At 35.5% G+C, this 24,672-nt stretch overlaps 1 protein-coding gene across 1 annotated transcript in view; it reads left to right on the top strand.

The window, feature by feature from the left end:
* Positions 1 to 8,697: 8,697 nt before the first annotated feature.
* Positions 8,698 to 24,672, top strand: part of kermit (PDZ domain-containing protein GIPC-like protein kermit) — a 155,595-nt gene continuing 139,620 nt past the window's right edge. The window contains 1 exon segment of the mRNA XM_068347960.1: positions 8,698 to 9,182. Coding sequence (XP_068204061.1) covers positions 8,936 to 9,182 — 247 coding nt within the window. The 5' untranslated portion in view covers positions 8,698 to 8,935.

Genomic DNA, 24,672 nt, shown 5'->3' with positions numbered 1-24,672 from the left:
TGGAGAACTGTACTTTCCCGTACAGGACTATCACCAGACTATACTAAATCTTTTTTAATGAGGCGCATTTGCATTGAGTCGCAGCGGTATCCCTTTAGCTCGGAAAAGTTTCCCGCTATCTGATTGGTTAGAATTATCTTTTCCAACCAATCAGCGATCAGGAGGCTTTTCCGAGCTAAAAGGGCACCCCTGCGAGTAGATGCAAATCTGCCTCACTAAAAAGAATTAACTGTAGTGTACGCATCCCGACAAAATCACGGCTAAATACTTAGATAGGTATAAGATAAAAAGAATTGACTATAGTGTACGCATCCCGACAAAATGACGGCTAAATATCTAGATAGATAAATAGAGATTTAACCTTTCCAACGCCTCTCCCTTCCCTAACTACGACATGGCAGTTTCGGAAATTTGTGAGAAATTGTGATTTCCGAGTATATCTCACGGGGTACATCCCATCACCAGGGTATGGCTACGCCCTCTCTCACTTACCTGAGAGATGGGGAGAGATCGATTAGTTATACGCATGGCTATGCCGCTCAGCATGGCAGGAAAGAAATATATATACACAAACATATATATATATATATATATATATATATATACATATATAATTTTATATATATATACATATATGATTTTATATATATATATATATATATATATATATATATATATATATATATATACATATATAATTTTATATATATACATATATGATTTTATATATATATATATAATCATATATATACATAAATAATTATATATATAGATATATATATATAATTACATATATATAAATTTATCTATAGATATATATATTATATAATTTTATATATAGATATTATATATATAATTCTATATATATATATATATATATATATATATATATATATATATATATATATATTGTCAGGCACTTGCACTTTATCTGAGGTAGTAGGTTGGCCAGGGCACCAGCCACCCGTTGAGATACTACCGCTAGAGAGTTATGGGGTCTTTTGACTGGCCAGACAGTACTACATTGGATCCTCCTCTCTGGTTACGGTTCATTTTCCCTTTGCCTACATACACACTGAATAGTCTGGCATATTCTTTACATATTCTCCTCTATCCTCATACACCTGACAACACAGATTACCAAACAATTCTTCATCACCCAAGGGGTTACTGCACTGTACTTGTTCAGTGCCACTTTCCTCTTGGTAAGGGTAGAAGAGACTCTTTAGCTATGGTAAGCAGCTCTTCTAGGAGAAGGACACTCCAAAATCAAACCACTGTTCTCTGGTCTTGGGTAGTGCCATAGCCTCTGTACCATGGCCTTTCACTGTCTTGGGTTAGAGTTCTCTTGCTTGAGGGTACACTCGAGCACACTCTCCTATCTTATTTCTCTTCCTCTTGTTTTGTTAAAGTTTTTATAGTTTATATAGGAGATATTTATTGTTGTTACTCTTCTTAGAATATTCTATTTTCCTTTTTTCCTTTCCGCACTGAGCTATTTTCCCTGTTGGAGCCCCTGGGCTTATAGCATACTGCTTTTCCAACTAGGGTTGTAGCTTAGTAAGTAATAATAATAATAATAATAATACAGGAGATAATAATTTCACCTATTTCCAGTACCATCAAGTAAAATGAACAATGGTAAAATGCAACTGTCATGGGACAAGATCTTCAAGAATTAACGTGCTAGTTATCCAATTGCTTAGTGATCCCTTTGTAGTAACACCAGTGCATTCAGTAATTGACTAAAGTTCATGGTCAAACTTGGATAAAAGGAGAGTAATGGCCGCTTACAAGGAATGAGAGTAATAATATAATTGCGTCATGTGTTGATATACAGGGTGGGCCAAAAGTAGGCTTGATATACAGGGTGGGCCAAAAGTAGGCTTGATATACAGGGTGGGCCAAAAGTAGGCTTGATATACAGGGCGGCCCAAAAGTAGGCTTGATATACAGGGTGGGCCAAAAGTAGGCTTACAGTTACTTCGTTACCTTCTTCACCTTCACAACAACGTTTTAGATGTAAATACATCTTGAGAATTTGAGAAGTTAAATGTCTAATGTATGCAAATATAATGTATGTAAATAAATGTCTAGATGTTTACTGAATATAAAATGGTTAAATGTATAAGTGTTAACTGTGACCCTACTTTTGGACTACCCTGTATGATTCACCATTCACACATAAATTGTTTCCAGTAATATTAAAAAGATGTATTTAATAAATTAGAATACACATTTCAATGGGTTTCCATATGAAGAGAGTGAGAGCAGCCCTATCTTCCCAAGCACCTGTATTAATATCAATAACTTTCAATGAAATAACAAGGGGGCTAATACCCTGACACTTGCACGACTTTTTGCCACGAATTTGTCGTGGCAAGTCGTGACCTTTTGTGGCACGAACTGGAAGATAAAAAAAAAAAAAAAATTACCTCAGAATCACAGTTGACCTGTCCACATTGACACGAACTGGCACGACGAGTTCACGACGAGATCACGCATAGTTTGCGCATAGTTCACGACCCGGTCACGAAATTTTGTAGTGACCAAAATTTTGAACATTTAAAAATTCTCGTCACGACATGCCACGATGTCATGACAGGTTTACAAACACTTCACGCCAGTTCACGACTCGAGTCGTGATAATGCGTGCCACAAATTCGTGCACGTGTCAGCCTGGCAGAAGTCTCTCTCAAACTATCAAGCAATCAATCTAGTAGAAAAAAAATATTATGCCGACAGAATCCCCTCTAGTCCTCTACCAGTCATTGTAATTGGAGCATTATAGGCACAGCCTATTGTCAATTTCATTTGTTGTCTATTTTCTTTGCCTACATATACACCTAATAGTCTGGCATAGGTAGTAGGTTGGCCAGGGCACTAGCCGCCCGTTGAGATACTACCGCTAGAGAGTTATGGGGTCCTTTGACTGGTCAGACAGTACTATAGGGGATCCTTCTCTCTGGTTACGGTTCTGTCCCTTTGCCTACACATACACCGAATAGTCTGGACTATTCTTTACAGATTCTCCTCTATTCTCATACACTTGACAACAGTGATTACTGAACAATTCTTCTTCACTCAAGGTGTTAACTACTGCAATGTTCAGAGGCTACTTTCCTCTTGGTAAGGGTAGAAGAGACTTCTTAGCTATGGCAAGCAAGCTCTTCTAGGAGGACACTCCAAAATCAAACCATTGTTCTCTAGTCTTGGGTAGTCCCACTGCCTCTATACCATGGTCTTCCACTGTCTTGGGTTAGAGTTCTCTTGCTTGAGGGTACACTCGGGCACACTATTCTATTTTGTTTCTCTTCCTCTTATTATTTTCCATTTTTTATAGTTTATGTATGAAAAAATTTATTTTAATGTTGTTATTGTTTTTAAACTTCTCTTCTATTTCCCCTTTTTGAACCCTTGGGTTTATAATAATAATAATAATAATAATAATAATAATAATAATAATAATAATAATAATAGGATTATAGTAATTTAAAAAACCATTTAAAAATTCAAAATTTTTGAATTCAAAACAAACATTCCTAATTAAATGCTGTAAATTTCGCTACAATGTGTAAAAATTAGTAGTGAGGTCTATACAGAGAGAGAGAGAGAGAGAGAGAGAGAGAGAGAGAGAGAGAGAGAGAGAGAGAGATTCACTCAACGTTACCGACATACAATTAAATATAAAACGTATAAAATGTATCGTCTTCAGAATATATATTTCTTTTTTCTTTAATGATCTATTCAAACGTCATTACACCTCTCTCTCTCTCTCCTCTCTCTCTCTCTCTCTCTCTCTCTCTCTCTCTCTCTCTCTCTCTCTCTCTCGTCTTCTAACGAAATATCTTTTTAACTTTGATTCTCTCTCTCTCTCTCCTCTCTCTCTCTCTCTCTCTCTCTCTCTCTCTCTCTCTCTCTCTCTCTCTCTCTTCTTCTTCTTCTTCTTCTTCAAATGAAATATCTTAACTTTAATTATCTATTCGAACATCTCTCTCTCTCTCTCTCTCTCTCTCTCTCTCTCCTCTCTCTCTCTCTCTCTCTCTCTCTCTCTCTCTCTCTCTCCAGCAGACAAATAACACAAGACCAATAACAAAATTTTCCTCCCACCCATTGCTGTGGTAAAGCTAGATCGTATAATACCAAAGGCCTGCAGATTCAGGCCAAATGTTATCTGATAAGTAAATTCCTATGGCGACTCCGTTATCACGTAGTTTATAGATAACAAACCAATCTTCGACATTGGGCTCATTGTTAACACCATATCGCTTGGTGACTTCAATCCAAATGAGTAATTTTATATATATTTATATATAGACACACATCTCCCCTATATAATGAGCAAGTGTGACTACATATTTCTTTCCTGTCACGATCAGGGGCGTAAAGGGAGTGGTCATACCCTGCGGGTTGTAGTTAGGTAAGGGGGACTGCTAAGAAGGGTTCAATCTACGTGTCTACATATCTATCTAAATATCTAGACGTTATATTTGACAACTCAGGTACACTAGCGTGTGTATGTATAAGTACATACATACACACATATATATACAGTATATATATGAATATATATATATATATATATATATATAAATATATGCATATATATATATAAATATATATAAAATATATATATATATATATATATATATATATATATATATATATATAAATATATGTATATATATACAAATATATATATATATATATATATATAAATATACATAAATATATATATATATAAATATACATAAATATATATATATATATATAAATATTTATATATATATATATATAAATATATATATATATATATATATATATATATATATATATATATATATATACATGTAAATATATATATAAATATATATATATATATATATATATATATATATATATATAAACCGTTACTAGCTCTCCACAGTAGAACAAAGGCTTCAGAAATGTCCTTCCATTCCAGACTATTTATGGTCTTTTTATGCAAGTCTATACCAGCAAATTTTCTTAATTCGTCAATCCATCGTCGTCTCTTCCTTCCTCTGCTTCTTTTGCAATCTCTAGGGACCCATTCTGTTTTTCATGATGTCCATCTATTATCTTTTATTCTCATTATATGTCCTGCCTTTGTCCATTTCTTTTTTCCCTTTTTTTACGTTTTGTTAGAATATTCTCTACTTTAGTTTTTTTTTATTATCTTTTTTTCTTATTCCCATCATTATTCTTTCCATAGCTCTTTGAGTTGTAATTAGCTTATGATCTAAGGCTTTACAAAGACTCCAAGTTTTTTAGGCATAAGATAATACTGGTAGGACCATCTGATTAAACAATTTTCTTTTTAGAGAAAGTGGTATTTTAATTTTCATAGTATCATTTTGTTTACCAAAAGTTCTCCATACAGTGTTAACCCATCTCTTAATTTTCAATCTCATGTTCAGGGGAAATTCTTACTGTCTCTCCTAAGTACGTATATTTATTAACAATCTCTAGACATCATGAGGCTCAATACTACACAGTATTCTAGAAGTTTTATTCCAGCTGTGACCAAGTTGTGGAATGATCTTCGTAATCGGGTAGTTGAATCAGTAGAACTTCAAAAGTTCAAAGTTGCAGCAAATGTTTTTACGTTGACCAGGCTGAGATGAGTCTTCTTATAGTTTATATATGACATATCTGTTTTTTACTTTGTTAACAGTTTATATAGGACATATCTGTTTTGACGCTGCTACTGTTTTTAGAATGTTATATTGTTAATTTATTCTCATCCTTTATTTATTTCCTTATTTCCTTTCCTCACAGGGCTATTTTTCCCTGTTGGAGCCCTTGGGCTTATAGCATCTTGCTTTTCCAACTAGGGTTGTAGCTTGGATAATAATAATAATAATGATAATAATAATGATAATAATAATAATTCGTCCATAACCCTTTTCTTGTAGTCTCCGTCTTTTCATTGAGCATTATCTTAGTTTTACTCATATTCATTTTCAGTCCTACACTTCTGTTTTCTCGATTCAAATCTTCTATCATCTTTTACAATGCCTCCCTTTGATTCACTAAACAGTAACTGTGGTATTTGCAAACCCTAAGTTTGTTAAGGTATTCCCCATTGATATTAATTCATAAATTTTCCCAATCTAAATTCTTAAAAACTTCTAAGCGAGCTATGAATAATTTAGGAGAGATGGTCTTACGGGTCTCCCTGTCTAAACAATTTCTCAATCGGAATTTTCTCACTATCTTTATGTAGCTGTAGAATTATACTTCCCGTATCAATATCTTCAAGCGTTCTAACATAAGATTCATCTATTCCTTTTGAAGGGCTTTCATTACTGCTGATGTTTTGACAGAATCAAAAGCTTTCTCATAGTCTATAAATACCATAGTGCTTTGTCTTATTCTGTTAATTTTCCATTAGCTGTTTAATTTCATGGATATAGCATCTTTCTTTTCCAACTAGGGTTGTAGCTTGGCTAGTAATAATAATAATAATAATAATAATAATAATAATAATAATAATAATATCATGTAGCTGGGAGTGCCTATTCTGTATAGCTAAACTGAAGACATGATATTTTTCCTATTATAGGAGTGTTTATTTTCTTTCTCAAAATTATTTTTCTCTTTCTTTCAATCTAGACAAATTTTTGCTTCTCACCATTCTATGGTAGCTTGATTTTCAACTTGTTTAACACTGTTACATCTTTAACAGATTAACAAAGCTAAATTAACTTTTTCACTGAGAATAAAATCTATTTCATTTCTTGTTTCTGCATTTGGGCTTCACCACGTCCTTTTCATAGAAGGTATTCAGGATTTTAAGATTGTTTCTATCAGCAAATTCTACAAGCATGTCTCCTCTGTCATTCCTTGTGACTACTCCAAATTTACCTACTGCTGATTCTCCTCTCGTCTTTTGACCTTCTCCATCATGAGGCTCAATACTACACAGTATTCTAGAAGTTTTATTCCAGCTGTGACCAAGTTGTGGAATGATCTCCCTAATCGGGTAGTTGAATCAGTAGAACTTCAAAAGTTCAAAGTTGGAGCAAATGCTTTTTTGTTGACCAGGCGGACATGAGTCTTTTTATAGTTTATATAGGACATATCTGTTTTTGATGTTGTTAATAGTTTATATAGGACATATCTGTTTTTGATGTTGTTAATAGTTTATATAGGACATATCTGTTTTGACGCCGTTACTGTTTTTAGAATGATATATTGTTAATTTATTCTCATCATTTATTCATTTCCTTATTTCCTTTCCTCGCTGGGCTATTTTTCCCTGTTGGAGCCCTTGGGCTTATAGCATCTTGCTTTTCCAACTAGGGTTGTAGCTTGGCTAATAACAACAACAACAACAACAACAACAACAACAACAATAATAATAATAATAATAATGATAATAATAATAATAATACTTTGATATTGAAATCACCAAAAACCAAATGTAAATAGAGTCTTATGTTTTCCAAAGAGATATGCAGATCTTCATAAAAAGTTTCTATTTCTCCCTCTGTATGGGATGTTCTTAGTACATACGTTCAAATAATGTTCAGTTTATACTTCTTATTTAGTTTAAAAATTAAACCCGCGATAAAATTCTTCTATGTTACATGCAAGATTTTTCATTAATGAGAAAACTCACTTCATTTTCTTTGATCCTTTCAAGTCCTCTTTTAACTCTATATAAGAATCCCCTGTTTTAATTTCACCCAATCCTATTATATCCCAATATATTTATTTAAGTTCTTCTAGTAACACAGCAAGATGATCTTCCCTAGACACACACCCATTATATATATATATATATATATATATATATATATATATATATATATATATATATATATATATATTTATATATATACTATATATAATGTATGTATGTATATATATTATGTATATATAATATATATATAATATATATATATATATATATATATATATATATATATATATATATATATATATATATATACAGAGAGAGAGAGAGAGAGAGAGAGAGAGAGAGAGAGAGAGAGAGAGAGAGAGAGAGAGAGAGAGAGAGAGGTTTCCATACGAAAAGTTTGTCTTGATATCATGAATTAATTAAAGTAGCGATGAAGGGTGCTTTCACGTCTGGTTTCCATCCAAAGGGAAGTGGCATGTGAACGAATCAATGTTTCCGTGACTTATTTTCCCTTTTGTAAGAGTAAATAAGGGAAAAAAACGATCAATGTCACATTTAAATGCATTAATCAGTAATTATGAATTCTGGAATTTAATTAGCATGCGATAATTAACAGCCTCTAATCTGGTCACTCGTGAGTGTCATTCGGAAGGTTAAAAAAACATGACAAAATGTTACCTGGAGAGGAATGAAGGGATAGCTTATTCAGTCTCAGTTCCCTCCACCACAGCTGCTCTCTTCACATCCACATTGTTGCATTTCTCTCGTAATGTATCGATCGATTGCCATTGCGTTTGTACGCTTTAAAGTTTGGTCAATTTCCCTCTCTCACACGAAGAATCGAGATAAACGATGCTTCAGTACATCTGCAATATCTTTCTATTAATACAATGTAAAAACTTGTTTCCATATGAATTAATCCTTTGACTCAATAATGGCTCCTATCGGAGAGAGGAACGTCGCTGTGAACGAAACTCTGAGAAAATAGTGACCGGGCAACTATATACCGGAACTCCGCCCCACCGCCACACGGTGACGTCAGTCAGAGTTGAGGCCTGAGACCGTGTTGAGGTACGGTCCGAACATTCCGGTTAGTGCTTTTGCAACAGCCACTGCAGCTGGTGTTTTTTTTTTCAAAGTACCGTTAGTTTTGCGACGCCGTCGGAAGCAAAGGAAGTGCAATACGGCGCGCATGTGTGTCTAAAAAGTGATTACAAAAGTGTGTGTGTGTATACGTAGGTTGGGGAAGAGGCAAAGCCAGAGATCATGCCACTTTTCAAAAACAAGAAGACGAACGGGGTGGACGACACTCACACCCACTACCAACAGGGCTCCAGGCCGCCCACAAACGGTCACACCACGCCCCCAGAACCACCTGTAACGAGGCCTAAACTTGTCTTCCACTGCCAGCAGGCTCACGGCTCTCCCACTGGCATTATTTCAGGGTTTACCAATGTCAAGGAACTCTATCAGAAGATCGCTGAATGTTACGATATTCCATGTGAAGACGTGAGTAACAATAAATAAGGTTTTGAGTAACAATAAATAAGGGTTTGAGTAACAATAAATAAGGGTTTGTCATAGATTACATACACGTAAACACACGGAAACCATACAGCGTAACACTCCACTGTGACTAATATAGGAAAACAATGTCTGGATAAAACAAGATGCTATGGAAAAAAAAAATGAAGAAGCTTTTAAAATTAATCATGTTTATCGTCTGGTATCGTACATCTACAATATGACGATAGTGGATCTATAAGATAACAACGTATACAACCTACATTTACTCACTGCATTAAATACAACAGCTCCCCCGCTGCATCATCCTGAAAGTGGAGTATAATTTTCCCAACGATAAACATGATGGAGAAACTGTCATCCACTCCCCCCCAACCCCCCCCCCCCACCCTCTTAGGTCCCCCCTCCAAGTTCCCCCTCCCCCAACCCTTAGCGGTACAATATATAGATCAGCGTAATTATGTCGCTATTAGACACAATGTCTCGTCTGGACTTTCTTTACTTTTATTTGTTTTTTGTTTTTTATTTTTTCTTTTGATGCTCATTTTCAAGTAGTGTCAGCTGGTAATTATCATAAAACTTTAAGTTTTCAATTGATCAAGAGTAAATCGTATTGTTAGGAAAAATAAAAATAAAATTTAAAAAAGGTAGAGTATCAAGACAAAATAGATCCAAGAAAATGGGCTAGAGAGAGAGAGAGAGAGGGAGAGAGAGAGAGAGAGAGAGAGAGAGAGAGAGAGAGAGAGAGCCTTATTGCCTTATATTTTGTTTGGGTTCCCCCAGGTCCTTCAGTGTGAGGCACCTCGTATATCCACCAGAGAGTTGCTAATGCATCTTCCGGTGTATTTTGCATCTTCCAGTCTTGGAGAGAGAGAGAGAGAGAGAGAGAGAGAGAGAGAGAGAGAGAGAGAGAGAGATGAGAGAGAGAGAGAGAGAATTAGTAAAACTTGGTAATCAAATACCGATTGACGTTAAAATTTGACAGGAATTTAACATACCATAAACAACAGCATAATCAACAACAATAATAATAATGTTAAAAGACCAAAGTTGTTTACTGCCCCTCCTCCCCTTAAAACAAAAAGAAAAAAAAAAAAGATCCCAAAGAACTTGTGTTGACAACTGGAGAAATTTATAGTTTCAGAGTCTCGTATGTTGTGCCTATACTAATATTTTCAGTTCCTTAAATGTTTATAAGAAAATATCTTTTATATGATATAACAGCACAACAGTTTATCAACTTTATTCGACCTTAAAATAAGTGAATTATTGTTATTCTCCTGCATGTATGAATGCTTGTATACATATTCTAAAATTTGAAACACTAACAAAATATATTATTATTATTATTATTATTATTATTACTTGCTAAACTACAACCTTAGTTGGAAAAGCATGATGTTATAAGCTCAAGGGCTCCAATAGGGAAAAATAGCCCAGTGAGGAATGGAAACAAGGAAAAATAAAATATTTCAGGAACAGTAACAACATTAAAATAAATATTTCCTTTATAAATTATAAAAACTTTCTCAAAACAAGAGGAAGAGAAATAAGATAGAATAGAATGCCAGAGTGTATCCTCAAGCAAGATAACTCTAATCCAAGACAGTGGAAGGCCATGGTACAGAGGCTATGGCACTACCAAAGTCTAGAGAACAATGGTTTGATTCTAGAGTGTTCCAGTACAGGTGTAGGCTTTGATAGGTGAATTGAGCTCTTGCTTTCCCCTAACAGAAGGATATATGGCTCCAAAAGCAAACCATTGTTCTCTAGTCTTGGGTAGTGCCATAACCTCTGTACCATGGTGTTCCACTGTCTTGGGATAGAGCTCTCTTGCTTGAGGGTACACTCGGGCACACTGTTCTATGTAGTTTTTTTTTTCACTTGTTTTGTTAAAGTGTTTATAGTTTATAAAAGAAATATTTATTTTGGTGTTCTTATTGTTCTTAAAATATTTCAATTTTCTTTTTTTTCCTTTCCTCTCTGGGCTATTTTCCGTGTTGGGGCCCCTGGGGTTATAGCATCCTGCTTTTCCAACTAGGGTTGTAGCTTAGCTAGTAATAATAATAATAATAGTTTTAAGGAAAGAATAAATATCTCGGGAGACATTATGATTTTTGCTGATGATATTGCTTTCTGGACATATGATCGGGAGGAATTAGAAAGAGCATTGATAGCCTTGAACGATTGTTCAACAGAAGCTGGACTGAAGATGAACATTAATAAAACAGAAATATTAACAATCAACAAACAACAACAAGCTCCAACGAACATCATGATAAGAAATACGGTAATTAAGGACACCAACGCATTCAAGTATTTAGGGTGTATGTTTACAGACAACGGCTATAAGAACAAAGAAGAAATTACTGAACGAATAATGAAATACAATAAATGCTCTGGAGCACTCTATCCAATTACGAGAGATGCATACGTACCTATAGAAGTAAAGAAAACCATATTTGAAGGATTACTAACACCAATCATGACATATGGTTCAGAGAGCTGGACAATGACCATCAAAGACAGGAGCAGAGTCCAAGCTTCAGAGATGAAAATCCTGAGAACAATAATGCACAAAACAAGAAGAGATAGAATAAGAAATGTAGATTTTAGAAGGATGGTTGGGGTATCTCCTATGTTGAACAAGATTGAGAAGGGACAGCTGAGATGGCTGGGACATTTAATGAGAATGGATGGAAATAGAATTGCAAGGAAGAGATGGGACTGGACGCCTGGTGGGAGGAGATCAAGAGGTAGACCACGTAAACGCTGGAGGGATGGAATTGAAGAGATTTTGACAAAGAACAACATGCCAACAATTGAACAGCTGAGAAGAGAGGGTATTTTTGAAAACAGAATTGAGTGGAGAAGACAACTGATTCCACTGACAGGCTGAAAGCCTACCTGGGAGTGGAAGTGAAGTGAATAATAATAATAATAATAATAATAATAATAATAATAATAATAATAATAATAATGTATGTAGCTGGTAACCAAAAATAAAACTTATTGGAAGTGCATATTAAACATTATTTTCTTTAGATACAAAAATACCATTGAGCTCGAACATCCGAGAGAGAGAGAGAGAGAGAGAGAGAGAGAGAGAGAGAGAGAGAGAGAGAGAGAGAGAGAGAGAGAGAGAGAGAGAGAAAATTTGATGAGTATTCCTACTTTTGATCATAATTGATCGAAAGTAGGAATACCATTTGGTGCTGGGAATGTCTGGCGACAGTGACCATCAACACACCGGTTACTGTCTCATTCCTCCCAACCTCAAAAGGCAACGGTTCGCATCCTGTGTGTGGCTGGATGATTGATCCAATTTAATTTCCTTTGGGTGAAAGTAAGCCTGGTTAAGAAATAAAGTTTACATAGAATTAGGCTATTAAGGCCTTAATAGTGTAAGATATGAATGGTGATGTATGAAATTGTATGTATACAGGTGTGTGTATGTATGTGTGTATATATATATATATATATATATATATATATATATATATATATATGTATATTCATAACGTATATCATATGCATACATATACTGTATAGTTATCTTTATTAATATATATGCAGACATACCTGTACATAGGCTATATACAAATACATATAGACATACACGAAATACACAGGGTATCATCATCTCCTCCTACGCCTATTGACGCAAAGGGTAATATATATATATATATATATATATATATATATATATATATATATATATATATATATATATATATATATATGTGTGTGTGTGTGTGTGTGTGTGCTAACAGGCCTTCGGGATTGAACTAGTAAGGCCGCTGTCTTTAATACCACGAGTCGCCTGAACCAACTGATAGGAATTAATTTGATTCGCCCGTAATAGGTCATTGTAAGAAAGAAATCAGAAAAAAAATAAATTCGTGTTCAATAGAAATACATTTTTCACTCTACTCTCATAGGGACCGAACCCTATTTTCGTCAAATGAGAGTCAATGGCGGTATTAATAGAATTTAGAATCTATGTGCTCACTGCTCTTCAGGATTAACGTGGCGAAATAACTTTGTGTAGAAGCGAGTTTTTAATTAATTTCCCGACCTACCAGCTGACCTAACGGTTGGCATTTAATTCAACTTAACCCGAATAGGTCAATGCATTAGGAAAATTAGCACTATATATATATACATATATTTATATACATATATTATATATATATATATATATATATATATATATATATATATATATATATATATATATATATATATATATATATATATTATAAAAGCCACTAAGGTGAAATCTTAATTAGATTTGTTTTATGTATTCGGGATTTGTCAATGTTTTTAATTACATTGAACTTGATTAAATAGATATTATTATTGAACCCCTGAAATGGCAACTCCCCAAGTAAAGGCACAATGTATATTATTATTTTCTCTTCGAAACTAAATAACTGGAGTTCGAGTCTCCGCTCAGGGACGAAAGGTTCTTGTAGTATCTGCAGCTTTACCATCCTTGTGAGCTAAGGCTGGGGAGGTTTGGGAGGTCACCAGTAGCCATTGCCTGGTGCTCCCTGGTTCTAACTTGGGTGGAAAGGGGGCTTGGGCGATGATCGTGTGTATAGGCTATATGGTCAGTCTCTAGAGCATTTTCTGCTAGCCGTGGTAATGCTACTGTAATGACATTTCTCTTTTTTGTATACATTATCCTTTGTATCTTCGTTCTCCCCCTCGCACTGACAGAAACTTGTATTAACCTATCTGCCTACTTAACTGTTAACAGAACCGGTTGCCTGTTGGACAAGAAATAGGCAGACAGGTTAATACGAGTTGCTGTCAGTGCGAGGGGAGAGCGAAGATACAAAGAATATATACAAAAAAGAGAAATGTCGTTGAGTCACTGATCGCTCTCCTTCAAAGGATATCAGCAATGTTGCCAAACACTTAAAGCTGTGGTAGCTTCAAGTGTCTGTCAGAACAGAGCCCTATAGTCAATTCTTTTTAGAGAGGCAGATTTACACCGACTCGCAGGGGTGTCCTTCTAGCTCGGAAAAGTTTCCTGGTCGCTGATTGGTTGGACAAGATAATTCTAACCAATCAGCAATCAGGAAACTTTTCCGAGCTAAAAGGGCTCGGTTGCGAGTCAGTGCAAACGCGACTCATTAAAAAAAATTGAGGATAGGTTTTTTTTTTTTTTTTTTTTTTTTTTTTTTTTTTTTTTTTTTTTTTTTTTTTTTTTTTTTTTTTTGATGGAGAGTTCAGCGAGTTCTATTAATATGATATCTCTTCCCTCCCTACACAAGAATTTCAACTCTGCAATTTCAAAGTGCAAATCATACCGGCTTCTTTAGCAAAATGATAGAAAAAGGACAAAGAGAATTTGCAGTTAACATGCTGGAATGAATTCCTAAGGATGACACGATTCTCAATCCAGAAGAGAAAATTTCTTTATACAAGCTGGGTGTTTACCAATATTATCCAATCCTTTAGAGCAGTCAAACCAAAGTCCTTATATTAGCAGGGTTAAAATCGGTTATCTACATTCAAACTTGGAATCTTCAAAGGAAATTAATACAAAAAAAACTTACGAACATTCATGGCTAATTAAATTATGACACTATAACAAAAAAATGAATAATAAACTAATTCTGTCATTCAAAACTACAACATTAATAAATACTGCTAAATAAAGAAAACACTTCCAAGTTGATAATTAATGAATAAATCCAGCATACGAATATCCTCTCTTCCAGCAGCAAGTAAAAAGAAAAAAAAATAGAGAGAGAGAGAGAGAGAGAGAGAGAGAGAGAGAGAGAGCAATCGCTCATATCAACCGATTAAAATCGACGCAAGTCGTATTTTTAAAGGTCGTCTTATACCTACGACACGAGCTAAAATCCAGAAATTTTGCCCTGGAATTTGGGGTCGTCTTATCCCTATCATCATCATCTTCTACGCCTATTGACGCAAAGGGCCTCGGTTAGCAGTGGTCTCGATCTTGAGCTTTTAATTCAATACTTCTCCATTCATCCTCTCCTACTTCGCGATTCTTAGTCCTCAGCCATGCAGGCCTGGGTCTTCCAACTCTTCTAGTTCCGTGTGGAGCCCATACCATCTCTATACACGTACTAAACATGAACAAGTACTTACAACATGCCACTATTTTATGTAAAAAAGCAGATAACTACCTATATAAATATGCTTCTGTGTGAAGCACAGTACTATATAGAGTACAAAATTGTACATTGTGAGTACAGTACCGCACTTCATTGTAGTGCCATAGCCTCTGTACCAAGGTCTTCCACTGTCTTGGGTTAGAGTTCTCTTGGTTGAGGGGTACACTCGGCAACACAATTCTATCTTATTTCTCTTCCTCTTATTTTGTTAACGTTTATATAGTCTATATATGAAATATTAATTTTAATGTTGTTACTGTTCTTAAAATATTTTAACTGATAATTACTTTTCTTATTTCCTAGTTTCCTTTCCTCACTGGGCTACTTCCCCTGTGGGAGCCCTTGGGCTTATAACATCTGCTTTTCCAACTATGGTTGGAGCTTAACAAGTGATAATAATGATAATAATACAATGTAGAAAACAATGTAAGGCTGGGAAAACTGGTAAGTGGATTTAATTTTTTTATTTAATACTTTACGGGTCAGTCATATGAAGAGAATATGAAGAAGTTTTGGAAAGAAGTGAAGAGAGTAAGGAAGGCTGGCGCAAGAATTAAAGAGACAGTGAAAGATGGAAATGGAAGGTTGTTAAAAGGAGAGGAGGCAAGGAAAAGGTGGGTGGAATATTTTGAAAGTTTGCTGAATGTTGAGGATAATAGGGAGGCAGATATAATTGCTGTTCCAGGTGTTGAGGTGCCAGCGATGGGAGATGAGAATGAGAGAGAGATTACAATAGAGGAAGTGAGGAGAGCACTAGATGAAACGAGAGTAGGAAAAGCATCTGGTATGGATGGTGTGAAAGCAGAGATGTTGAAGGAAGGGGGTGTGACTGTACTTGAATGGTTGGTGAGATTGTTTAATATGTGTTTTGTGTTGTCAATGGTACCAGTAGATTGGGTTTGTGCATGTACTGTACCACTATATAAGGGTAAGGGAGATGTGCATGAGTGTTGTAATTCAAGAGGTATTAGTTTGTTGAGTGTAGTTAGAAAAGTGTATGGTAGAGTATTGATTAATAGGATTAAGGATAAAACAGAGAATGCAATCTTGGAAGTACAGGGTGGTTTTAGAAGAGGTAGGGGTTGTATGAATCAGATTTTTACAGTTAGGCAGATATGCGAGAAATATTTAGCAAAAGGTAAGGAGGTGTATGTTGCGTTTATGGATCTGGAGAAAGCATATGATAGAGTTGATAGGGAAGCAATGTGGAATGTGATGAGGTTATATGGAGTTGGTGGAAGGTTGTTGCAAGCAGTGAAAAGTTTCTACAAAGGTAGTAAAGCATGTGTTAGAATAGGAAATGAAGTGAGCGATTGGTTTCCGGTGAGAGTGGGGCTGAGACAGGGATGTGTGATGTCGCCGTGGTTGTTTAACTTGTATGTTGATGGAGTGGTGAGAGAGGTGAATGCTCGAGTGCTTGGACGAGGATTAAAACTGGTAGGCGAGAATGATCATGAATGGGAGGTAAATCAGTTGTTGTTTGCGGATGATACTGTACTGGTAGCAGACACAGAAGAGAAGCTTGACCGACTAGTGACAGAATTTGGAAGGGTGTGTGAGAGAAGGAAGTTGAGAGTTAATGTGGGTAAGAGTAAGGTTATGAGATGTACGAGAAGGGAAGGTGGTGCAAGGTTGAATGTCATGTTGAATGGAGAGTTACTTGAGGAGGTGGATCAGTTTAAGTACTTGGGGTCTGTTGTTGCAGCAAATGGTGGAGTGGAAGCAGATGTACGTCAGAGAGTCAATGAAGGTTGCAAAGTGTTAGGGGCAGTTAAGGGAGTAGTAGAAAATAGAGGGTTGGGCATGAATGTAAAGAGAGTTCTATATGAGAAAGTGATTGTACCAACTGTGATGTATGGATCGGAGTTTTGGGGAATGAAAGTGATGGAGAGACAGAAATTGAATGTGTTTGAGATGAAGTGTCTAAGGAGTATGGCTGGTGTATCTCGAGTAGATAGGGTTAGGAACGAAGTGGTGAGGGTGAGAACGGGTGTAAGAAATGAGTTAGCGGCTAGAGTGGATATGAATGTGTTGAGGTGGTTTGGCCATGTTGAGAGAATGGAAAATGGCTGTCTGCTAAAGAAGGTGATGAATGCAAGAGTTGATGGGAGAAGTACAAGAGGAAGGCCAAGGTTTGGGTGGATGGATGGTGTGAAGAAACCTCTGGGTGATAGGAGGATAGATGTGAGAGAGGCAAGAGAGCGTGCTAGAAATAGGAATGAATGGCGAGCGATTGTGACGCAGTTCCGGTAGGCCCTGCTGCTTCCTCCGGTGCCTTAGATGACCGCGGAGGTAGCAGCAGTAGGGGATTCAGCATTATGAAGCTTCATCTGTGGTGGATAATGTGGGAGGTTGGGCTGTGGCACCCTAGCAGTACCAGCTGAACTCGGCTGAGTCCCTGGTTACTGGAGGAACGTAGAGAGTAGAGGTCCCCTTCTTTGTTTTTGTTTTGTTTCATTGTTGATGTCGGCTACCCCCCAAAATTGGGGGAAGTGCCTTTGGTATATGTATGTATGTACTTTACGATGAGAAATATAAGGCTGAAACTGACGTATGTCGAATCTGCGTAATGAGGAATTTTACTGTTAATATTTCCCTTTTCGTTCTTCTAAAAATTTTCTTTAACCCTTTCAACCCCAATGGACGTACCGGTACGTTCTTGCAAAACACTGTTATTTACATGTTTTTGCATATTTTTGATAACTTTATGAGAAACTTCAGGCAATGTCCAAAAGAATGAGACCAACCTGACCTCTCTATGATGAAAATTAAGGCTGTTAGAGCAATTTAAAAAAAAGATATAGCAAAATGTGCTTGAAAGTTCAACATACCTTGGGGGTAATTAATGAATTCAGGGTTAACTCTGCAACGAAAAAAAAGGCAGTTGCCAATGCAATCACAAAAGAGACAAATTGAAATTTAAATGTCTTTAAAAAATAGCATTCTTCGTATAGTTTATTATCAAATTAACTATCAATAATGAACATTAAAATACGGACCGAAATATTCATACCTACAAATACCTATCACGCTAGATTGAACATTCTATCTTAATTATATAGTAAAATTTTCAAAATATTCTAATCTCACTGATCTTTAGCTATGGAAGGCAGCTCTTCTAGAAAGGGCACTCCAAAATCAACCCATTGTTCTCTAGTCTTGGGTAGTGCCATAGATTCTGTACCATGGCCTTCCACTGTCTTGAGTTAAAGAGTTCTCTTGCTTGAGGGTACACTCGGGTACGCTGTTCTATCTTATTTCTCTTCCTCTTGTTGTTTTTTAAAAGTTTATTATAGTTTATATCTGAGAGATCTAATTTAATGTTGTTACTGTTCTTTAGAACATTTTAATTTGACCATTTATTGCTTCTCTTATAGTTTATTTCTGTTTCCTTTCTTCACTGGGCTATTTTTTCCCTGTTGGAGCCCTTGTGCTTATAGCATCCTGCTTTTCCAACCAGGGTTGTAGCTTAGCTTATTATTATAATAATAATAATAATAATAATAATTCTTTGATTTATTAAGAGACTGCAAAAGTATATAACCTGGGGTACAAGTTACTTTTTAGCATAGGTCACTTGTAGAAGTCGCTAACCTACTTCAAAGCACACACACACACACACACACACTTAAAGGTGGACATATCATCGGCCAGTCGAGTTGAAAAACTTAGCAGAGCAGTTTTTGTGGCGAGATGATCAATGGTCTAAGTTTTTTTTCTTTATATATATATTTTTTACCATGATTGCAGAATCTCCAGGCAATTCAGTTTTTATATTAGATTCACTTTCATTCATCCTATATTTTAGTTCTTTGGATCCTATCCAGTTTGGTGAAGGCCTACCTTTTCATTTATACTTACACTAGAGTTCTCTTGCTTGAGGGTACACCTGGGCACACTATTCTATTTTATATCACTTCCTCTTGTTTTTGTTCAAGTTTTTATCGTTTATATATGAGATATTAATTTTAATGTTGTTACTCTTCACAAAATATTTCATCTTTCCTTGTATCCTTTCCTCACTGGGCTGTTTTCCTTGTTGGAACCCATGGCTTGTAGCATCCTGCTTTTCCAACTAGGGTAGTAGTTTTGCAAGTAGTAATAGTATTAGTAGTAGTAGTAGTAGTAGTAGTAGTAATGATAATAATAATAATAATAATAATAATAATAAGAACAACAACAACAACAACAATACTAATACTTTTACCAATATGGGCAGTCTACAATAGGAAGAGGCGAATGGAAAATTTAGTAGCAGTAACCCCTTTCTGTTGCGCATGAAATCTAAGTCGCGGATCTTCGCTAAAAAGGGTCCGGGAAGCGTGACTGGAAAAATTCGTAGGACCATCAAAGAAGAAACAATGGCAGGAGATTAAAACGGCTTCGCTTTCACGAGTAGCGCTGGAACGGGGACACAAAAAGGTGTCTATTACAACATATGATAAAAGAGAATGTTCTAGAGTGGCTCATTTTTTTTTAAGTTTAAAGGCCGCTCATGAATGGCAGGGGGCAAGGAACGGTGACATTGCCCTATCGAGCAGGACGGTGCCCTAGAGACTGACCATATATACATATGATCAGCGCCCAAGACCCCTCTCCACCCAAGCTAGGACCAAGGAAGGATAGGAAATGGCTGCTGATGACTCAGCAGATAGACCTATAGGCTCCACAAAACCTCCCATCCTTGGCTCGCAAGGATGGTGAGGTTGCAGCGACCAGAGGAACTAACGAGTTTGAGCGGGATTCGAACCCCAGTCTGGCAATTACGAGGAAAGGACGCTACCACCAGGCCACTCTCTCTATATCTCTCTCTCTCTCTCTCTCTCTCTCTCTCTCTCTCTCTCTCTCTCTCTCTCAGCTTCCATTTCGTATAGAGTTCCATTTAGTAGCATTTCGAGCATCGCCAAGGCATAGAAAGATCTTTTTAACTTATTTTTTACCACATTATAACAATTCCCACTCCTCCACTGAATGATCTTAATAAAAAAATGCGGTATATCTTAATCTCACTGTTAGGACAGTCATACTTCGTTTTTATAGTTTATATAGGAGATATTTATTTTAATGCTACTGTCCTTAAGATATTTTATTTTTCCTCGTTTCCTTTCCTCACTGGGCTATTTTCCCAATTGGGGCCCCTAGGCTTATAGCATCTTGCTTTTCCAACTAGGGTTGTAGCTTAGCAATTAATAATAATAATAATAATAATAATAATAATAATAATAATAATAATTATTATTATTATTACAAACTTTGTAATAAGATAGTCTGGTGATGCATTTAAAGGTCCTTTATAACATGAATTGTAAGTTAACACACATATTGTGCCTTATATTTTCAAATGCCGACTAAAAATAATAAACAAAGGAAACTGAAATTCAATTCTCTAAAGTGGCTCACTTTTGTAGGAACTCTTCCTCACTCCACACAGATTACCATTTTGTAGCACTCTGGTATCAGTAAGGCTTAAAAAGATTCTTAGGACAGAGAAATGAGGGATATTTTGATCTAGCTGTCAAGGAAGCAATATATCTTATTTTTATCCTCCAGAGATGGTAATACTATTTGTTGCTTTACAAAATTCCTATGTTTTTTTACGTATATTTTAATTGAGAAAACGTTAGTAGCTTTTCAAAAACTCGTGTTTTTAAAATAAAGTTGGGTGTGGCAGGCAGAATTAAAAATATCAATGTTTGGGCGACCAGGCACACATCATTCATTAGAACTTTGGACTAGGATAATCAGGCAATACATGTGAATGATTGATTGATTGATTTGAAGTTCTCTGGCATACATGTCAATGTCCTTTAAAACGTCCCTGACCGGTAACCGCCAGACTGGGGTTCGAGTCCCGCTCAAACTCGTTAGTTCCCTTGGTCACTGGAACCTCACCATCCTTGTGAACTAAGGATTGGGGGGAGGGCCTATATATCTATCTGCTGATTCATCAGTAGCCATTGCCTGATCCTCCTTGGTCCTAGCTTTGGTGGAGAGCCATTGCCTGGCCCTCCTTGGCCCTAGCTTGGGTGGAGAACCATTGCCTGACCCTCCTTGGTCCTAGCTTTGGTGGAGAGGGGGGCTTGAGCGCCGATCATATGCATATATGGTCAGTCTCAAGGGCATTGTCCTGTTCGATAGGGGAATGTCACTGTCCCTTGCCTCTGCCACTCATGACCGACCTTTCAACCTTTAATACACAAAATTTGCAATATATTTTTAAATGCCGAAATAAATAAAAAAATTCAAACGAAGCAGCATATGAAAAGAATTTAATTCTCTTAAATTAAATTATCTAATCCCAAAGACTTAAGTAACGCTAATTTTGCTGCATCACGACAAGGTCACGGAAAAGTGTTAATTTGTAAAAAATAGAAAAATCTTCCAAGATTAATTTAATTAGTGGACTTAATTGGATTTTGTCATTCGTGCATAATTGCACTGAAATGTTGATGCTGATATAATTAAATGTCCACATTAACTTTGTGCTTATTCATAATGACCCTCAATATCCGGCTTCTTGATTGATTTTATGATCAAAGATGAAATACAAAAAAAAAAAAAAACTATTTGATCGAAAGTCATGAAGTTCCATCTAAGAGAACAAATAATTTAAAGTTAATGTCAACTTCAGTTATGGCTGCTTGTGGTTCTCTCTCTCTCTCTCTCTCTCTCTCTCTCTCTCTCTCTCTCTCTCTCTCTCTCTCAATAAATTCCATCTACGAGAACAAATAATTAAAAGTTATGTCAACTTCAGTTATGGCTGCTTGTGGTTCTCTCTCTCTCTCTCTCTCTCTCTCTCTCTCTCTCTCTCTCTCTCTCTCCTCTCTCTCTCTCTCTCTCTCTCTTTATAAATTCCATCTACGAGAACAAATAATTAAAAGTTAATGTCAACTTCAGTTATGGCTGCTTGTGGTTGGGTCTCTCTCTCTCTCTCTCTCTCTCTCTCCTCTCTCTCTCTCTCTCTCTCTCTCTCTCTCTCTCTCTCTCTCTCAGGGTAAAGTTTCCAGACAGGATGTGGAGGAAAAAATAAAAACAAGCCAATGCTCACATAATCTGTGCATTAAATGCTTCGTCACTGCAGTTTGTTGCAACAACATTCAATATTGCAACTCATTGGGACTTTTAATGAATGAACTTGAAATCAGAAAAATGAATTACACCACTGAATGCAACAAAACAATCACATATTTCTTTGATTTTTTTTTTAGGAGAGAAATTCATATGTAAAAACTGATCTGTATATTATAATTCATACTGAAGGGTAAATGGTAAGGATGACCTGATCGGCGTCCTATATTATTATTATCATTATTATTATTACTTGCTAAGCTACAAACCCTAGTTGTAAAAGCAAGATGCTATAAGCCAAGGGGCCCCAACAGGGAAAATAGCCCAGTGAGGAAAGGAAACAAGGAAAAGAAAAAATATTTTAAGAACATTTACAACATTAAAATAAATATCTCCTATATAAACTATAGAAACTTAAAAATAACAAGAGGATGAGAAACAAGATAGAATAGTGTGCCCGAGTGTACCCTCAAGCAGGAGAACTCTACCCAAAGACAGCGAAGGACCATGGTACATAGGTTATGGCACTATCCAAGACCAGAGCACAATGGTTTGATTTTGGAGTGTCCTTCTCCTAGAAGAGCTGCTTACCATAGCTACAGAATCACTTCGATCCTTACCAAGAGGAAAGTAACCACTGAAAAATTAACACATTAAGCGAGGAAGAATCTTTTTGTAATCTCAAGTGTTGCCAGGTGTATGAGGACAGAGGAGAATCTATGAAGAATAGGCCAGACGATTCGGTGTATGAGTAGGCAAGGGGAAAATGAACCGTAACCAGAAAGGAATGATCCAATGTAGTACTGTCTGGCCAGTCAAAAGGACCCCATAACTCTCCAGCGAATAAGGAATAAATCTTCTCTCAACAAAAATGAAATATCTAAGGGAATAGTTCTTGGACATTATAAGTTTATGGATTTTAGAGGCAAATGACTTCAAAATTGAATATAATATTAATACAGAAGTGTTCATAATGAGGTGAATAAATTGCCTTTATCACCTTGCAGTAAGATTTATTACCACTTGCAGCTTTATGAACTGCTAACCTAAACTGAAATATACTTTATAATACATGCCATAAATCTTCCTGTTCGTAATACTAGGCAGGCAGTTAATTCTAATAGCCAGGCCTTCTCCATCATGAGGCTCAATACTACACAGTATTCTAGAAGTTTTATTCCAGCTGTGACCGAGTTGTGGAATGATCTTCCTAATCGGGTAGTTGAATCAGTAGAACTTCAAAAATTCAAACTTGCAGCAAATGTTTTTATGTTGAACAGACTGACATAAGTCTCTTTTTATAGTTTATATACGAAAAATATGTTTTAATATTGTTAATATTTTTAAAACTAGTTTATTTCAATTTTGTATTGCTTCTTCTATCGTTTATTTATTTCCTTATTTCCTTTCCTCACTGGGCTATTTTTGCCTGTTGGAGCCCTTGTGCTTATAGCATCTTGCTTTTCCAACTGGGGTTGTAGCTTAGCTAATAATAATGATGATGATGATGATAATAATAATAATAATAATAATAATAATAATAATAATAATAATAATAATAATGATATTTATACTTAACACTTTTGTATTGATTAATCTAAAAACCTAATGTCAGTCTCCCTCAACCTAATTATAACAATTTATAAGATGGAAATAATTTTTATCTAATTACGATTTGAATTTCATGGGTGAAGGAATACGTTAAAAGTTGATTGTCGTAACTACATAAAAGAGGTCTCCACCAGTGAGAATTAATGTTTAATATATATATATATATATATATATATATATATATATATATATATATATATATATATATATATATTTATATTTATTTATATATATATATATATATATTTATGTATATATATTTATATATATATATATTTATATATATAATATATATATATATATTTACATATATATACAGTATATATATATATATATATATATATACACACACACATTACATACATACATGCATACATGCATGCATACATACATAGAATACTCAACTTGAGCTGGGCTGTATCTATTTTTCAACAAAGTTCACTCAGTCTCTACTGAAGAATCTAGATGAGTTATTTTAGGCCAGTATGGTACCAACACAGATACACAATATACTGACAAAATGAGAACACTCATTGAATACACGAACAATGCAGAAAGCACATCAAATAAACCTAAGTTTGCGTCCACAGTCCACACAACCTTGAAGTGCCTGTGGACAGCATGTGGGCAAACAACGTTCAC

The sequence above is a fragment of the Palaemon carinicauda genome, chromosome 24 (assembly GCF_036898095.1).
Source record: "Palaemon carinicauda isolate YSFRI2023 chromosome 24, ASM3689809v2, whole genome shotgun sequence".
In the NCBI taxonomy this organism is placed as follows: Eukaryota; Metazoa; Arthropoda; class Malacostraca; order Decapoda; family Palaemonidae; genus Palaemon; species Palaemon carinicauda.
This window is presented reverse-complemented; position numbering and strand designations above follow the sequence as displayed.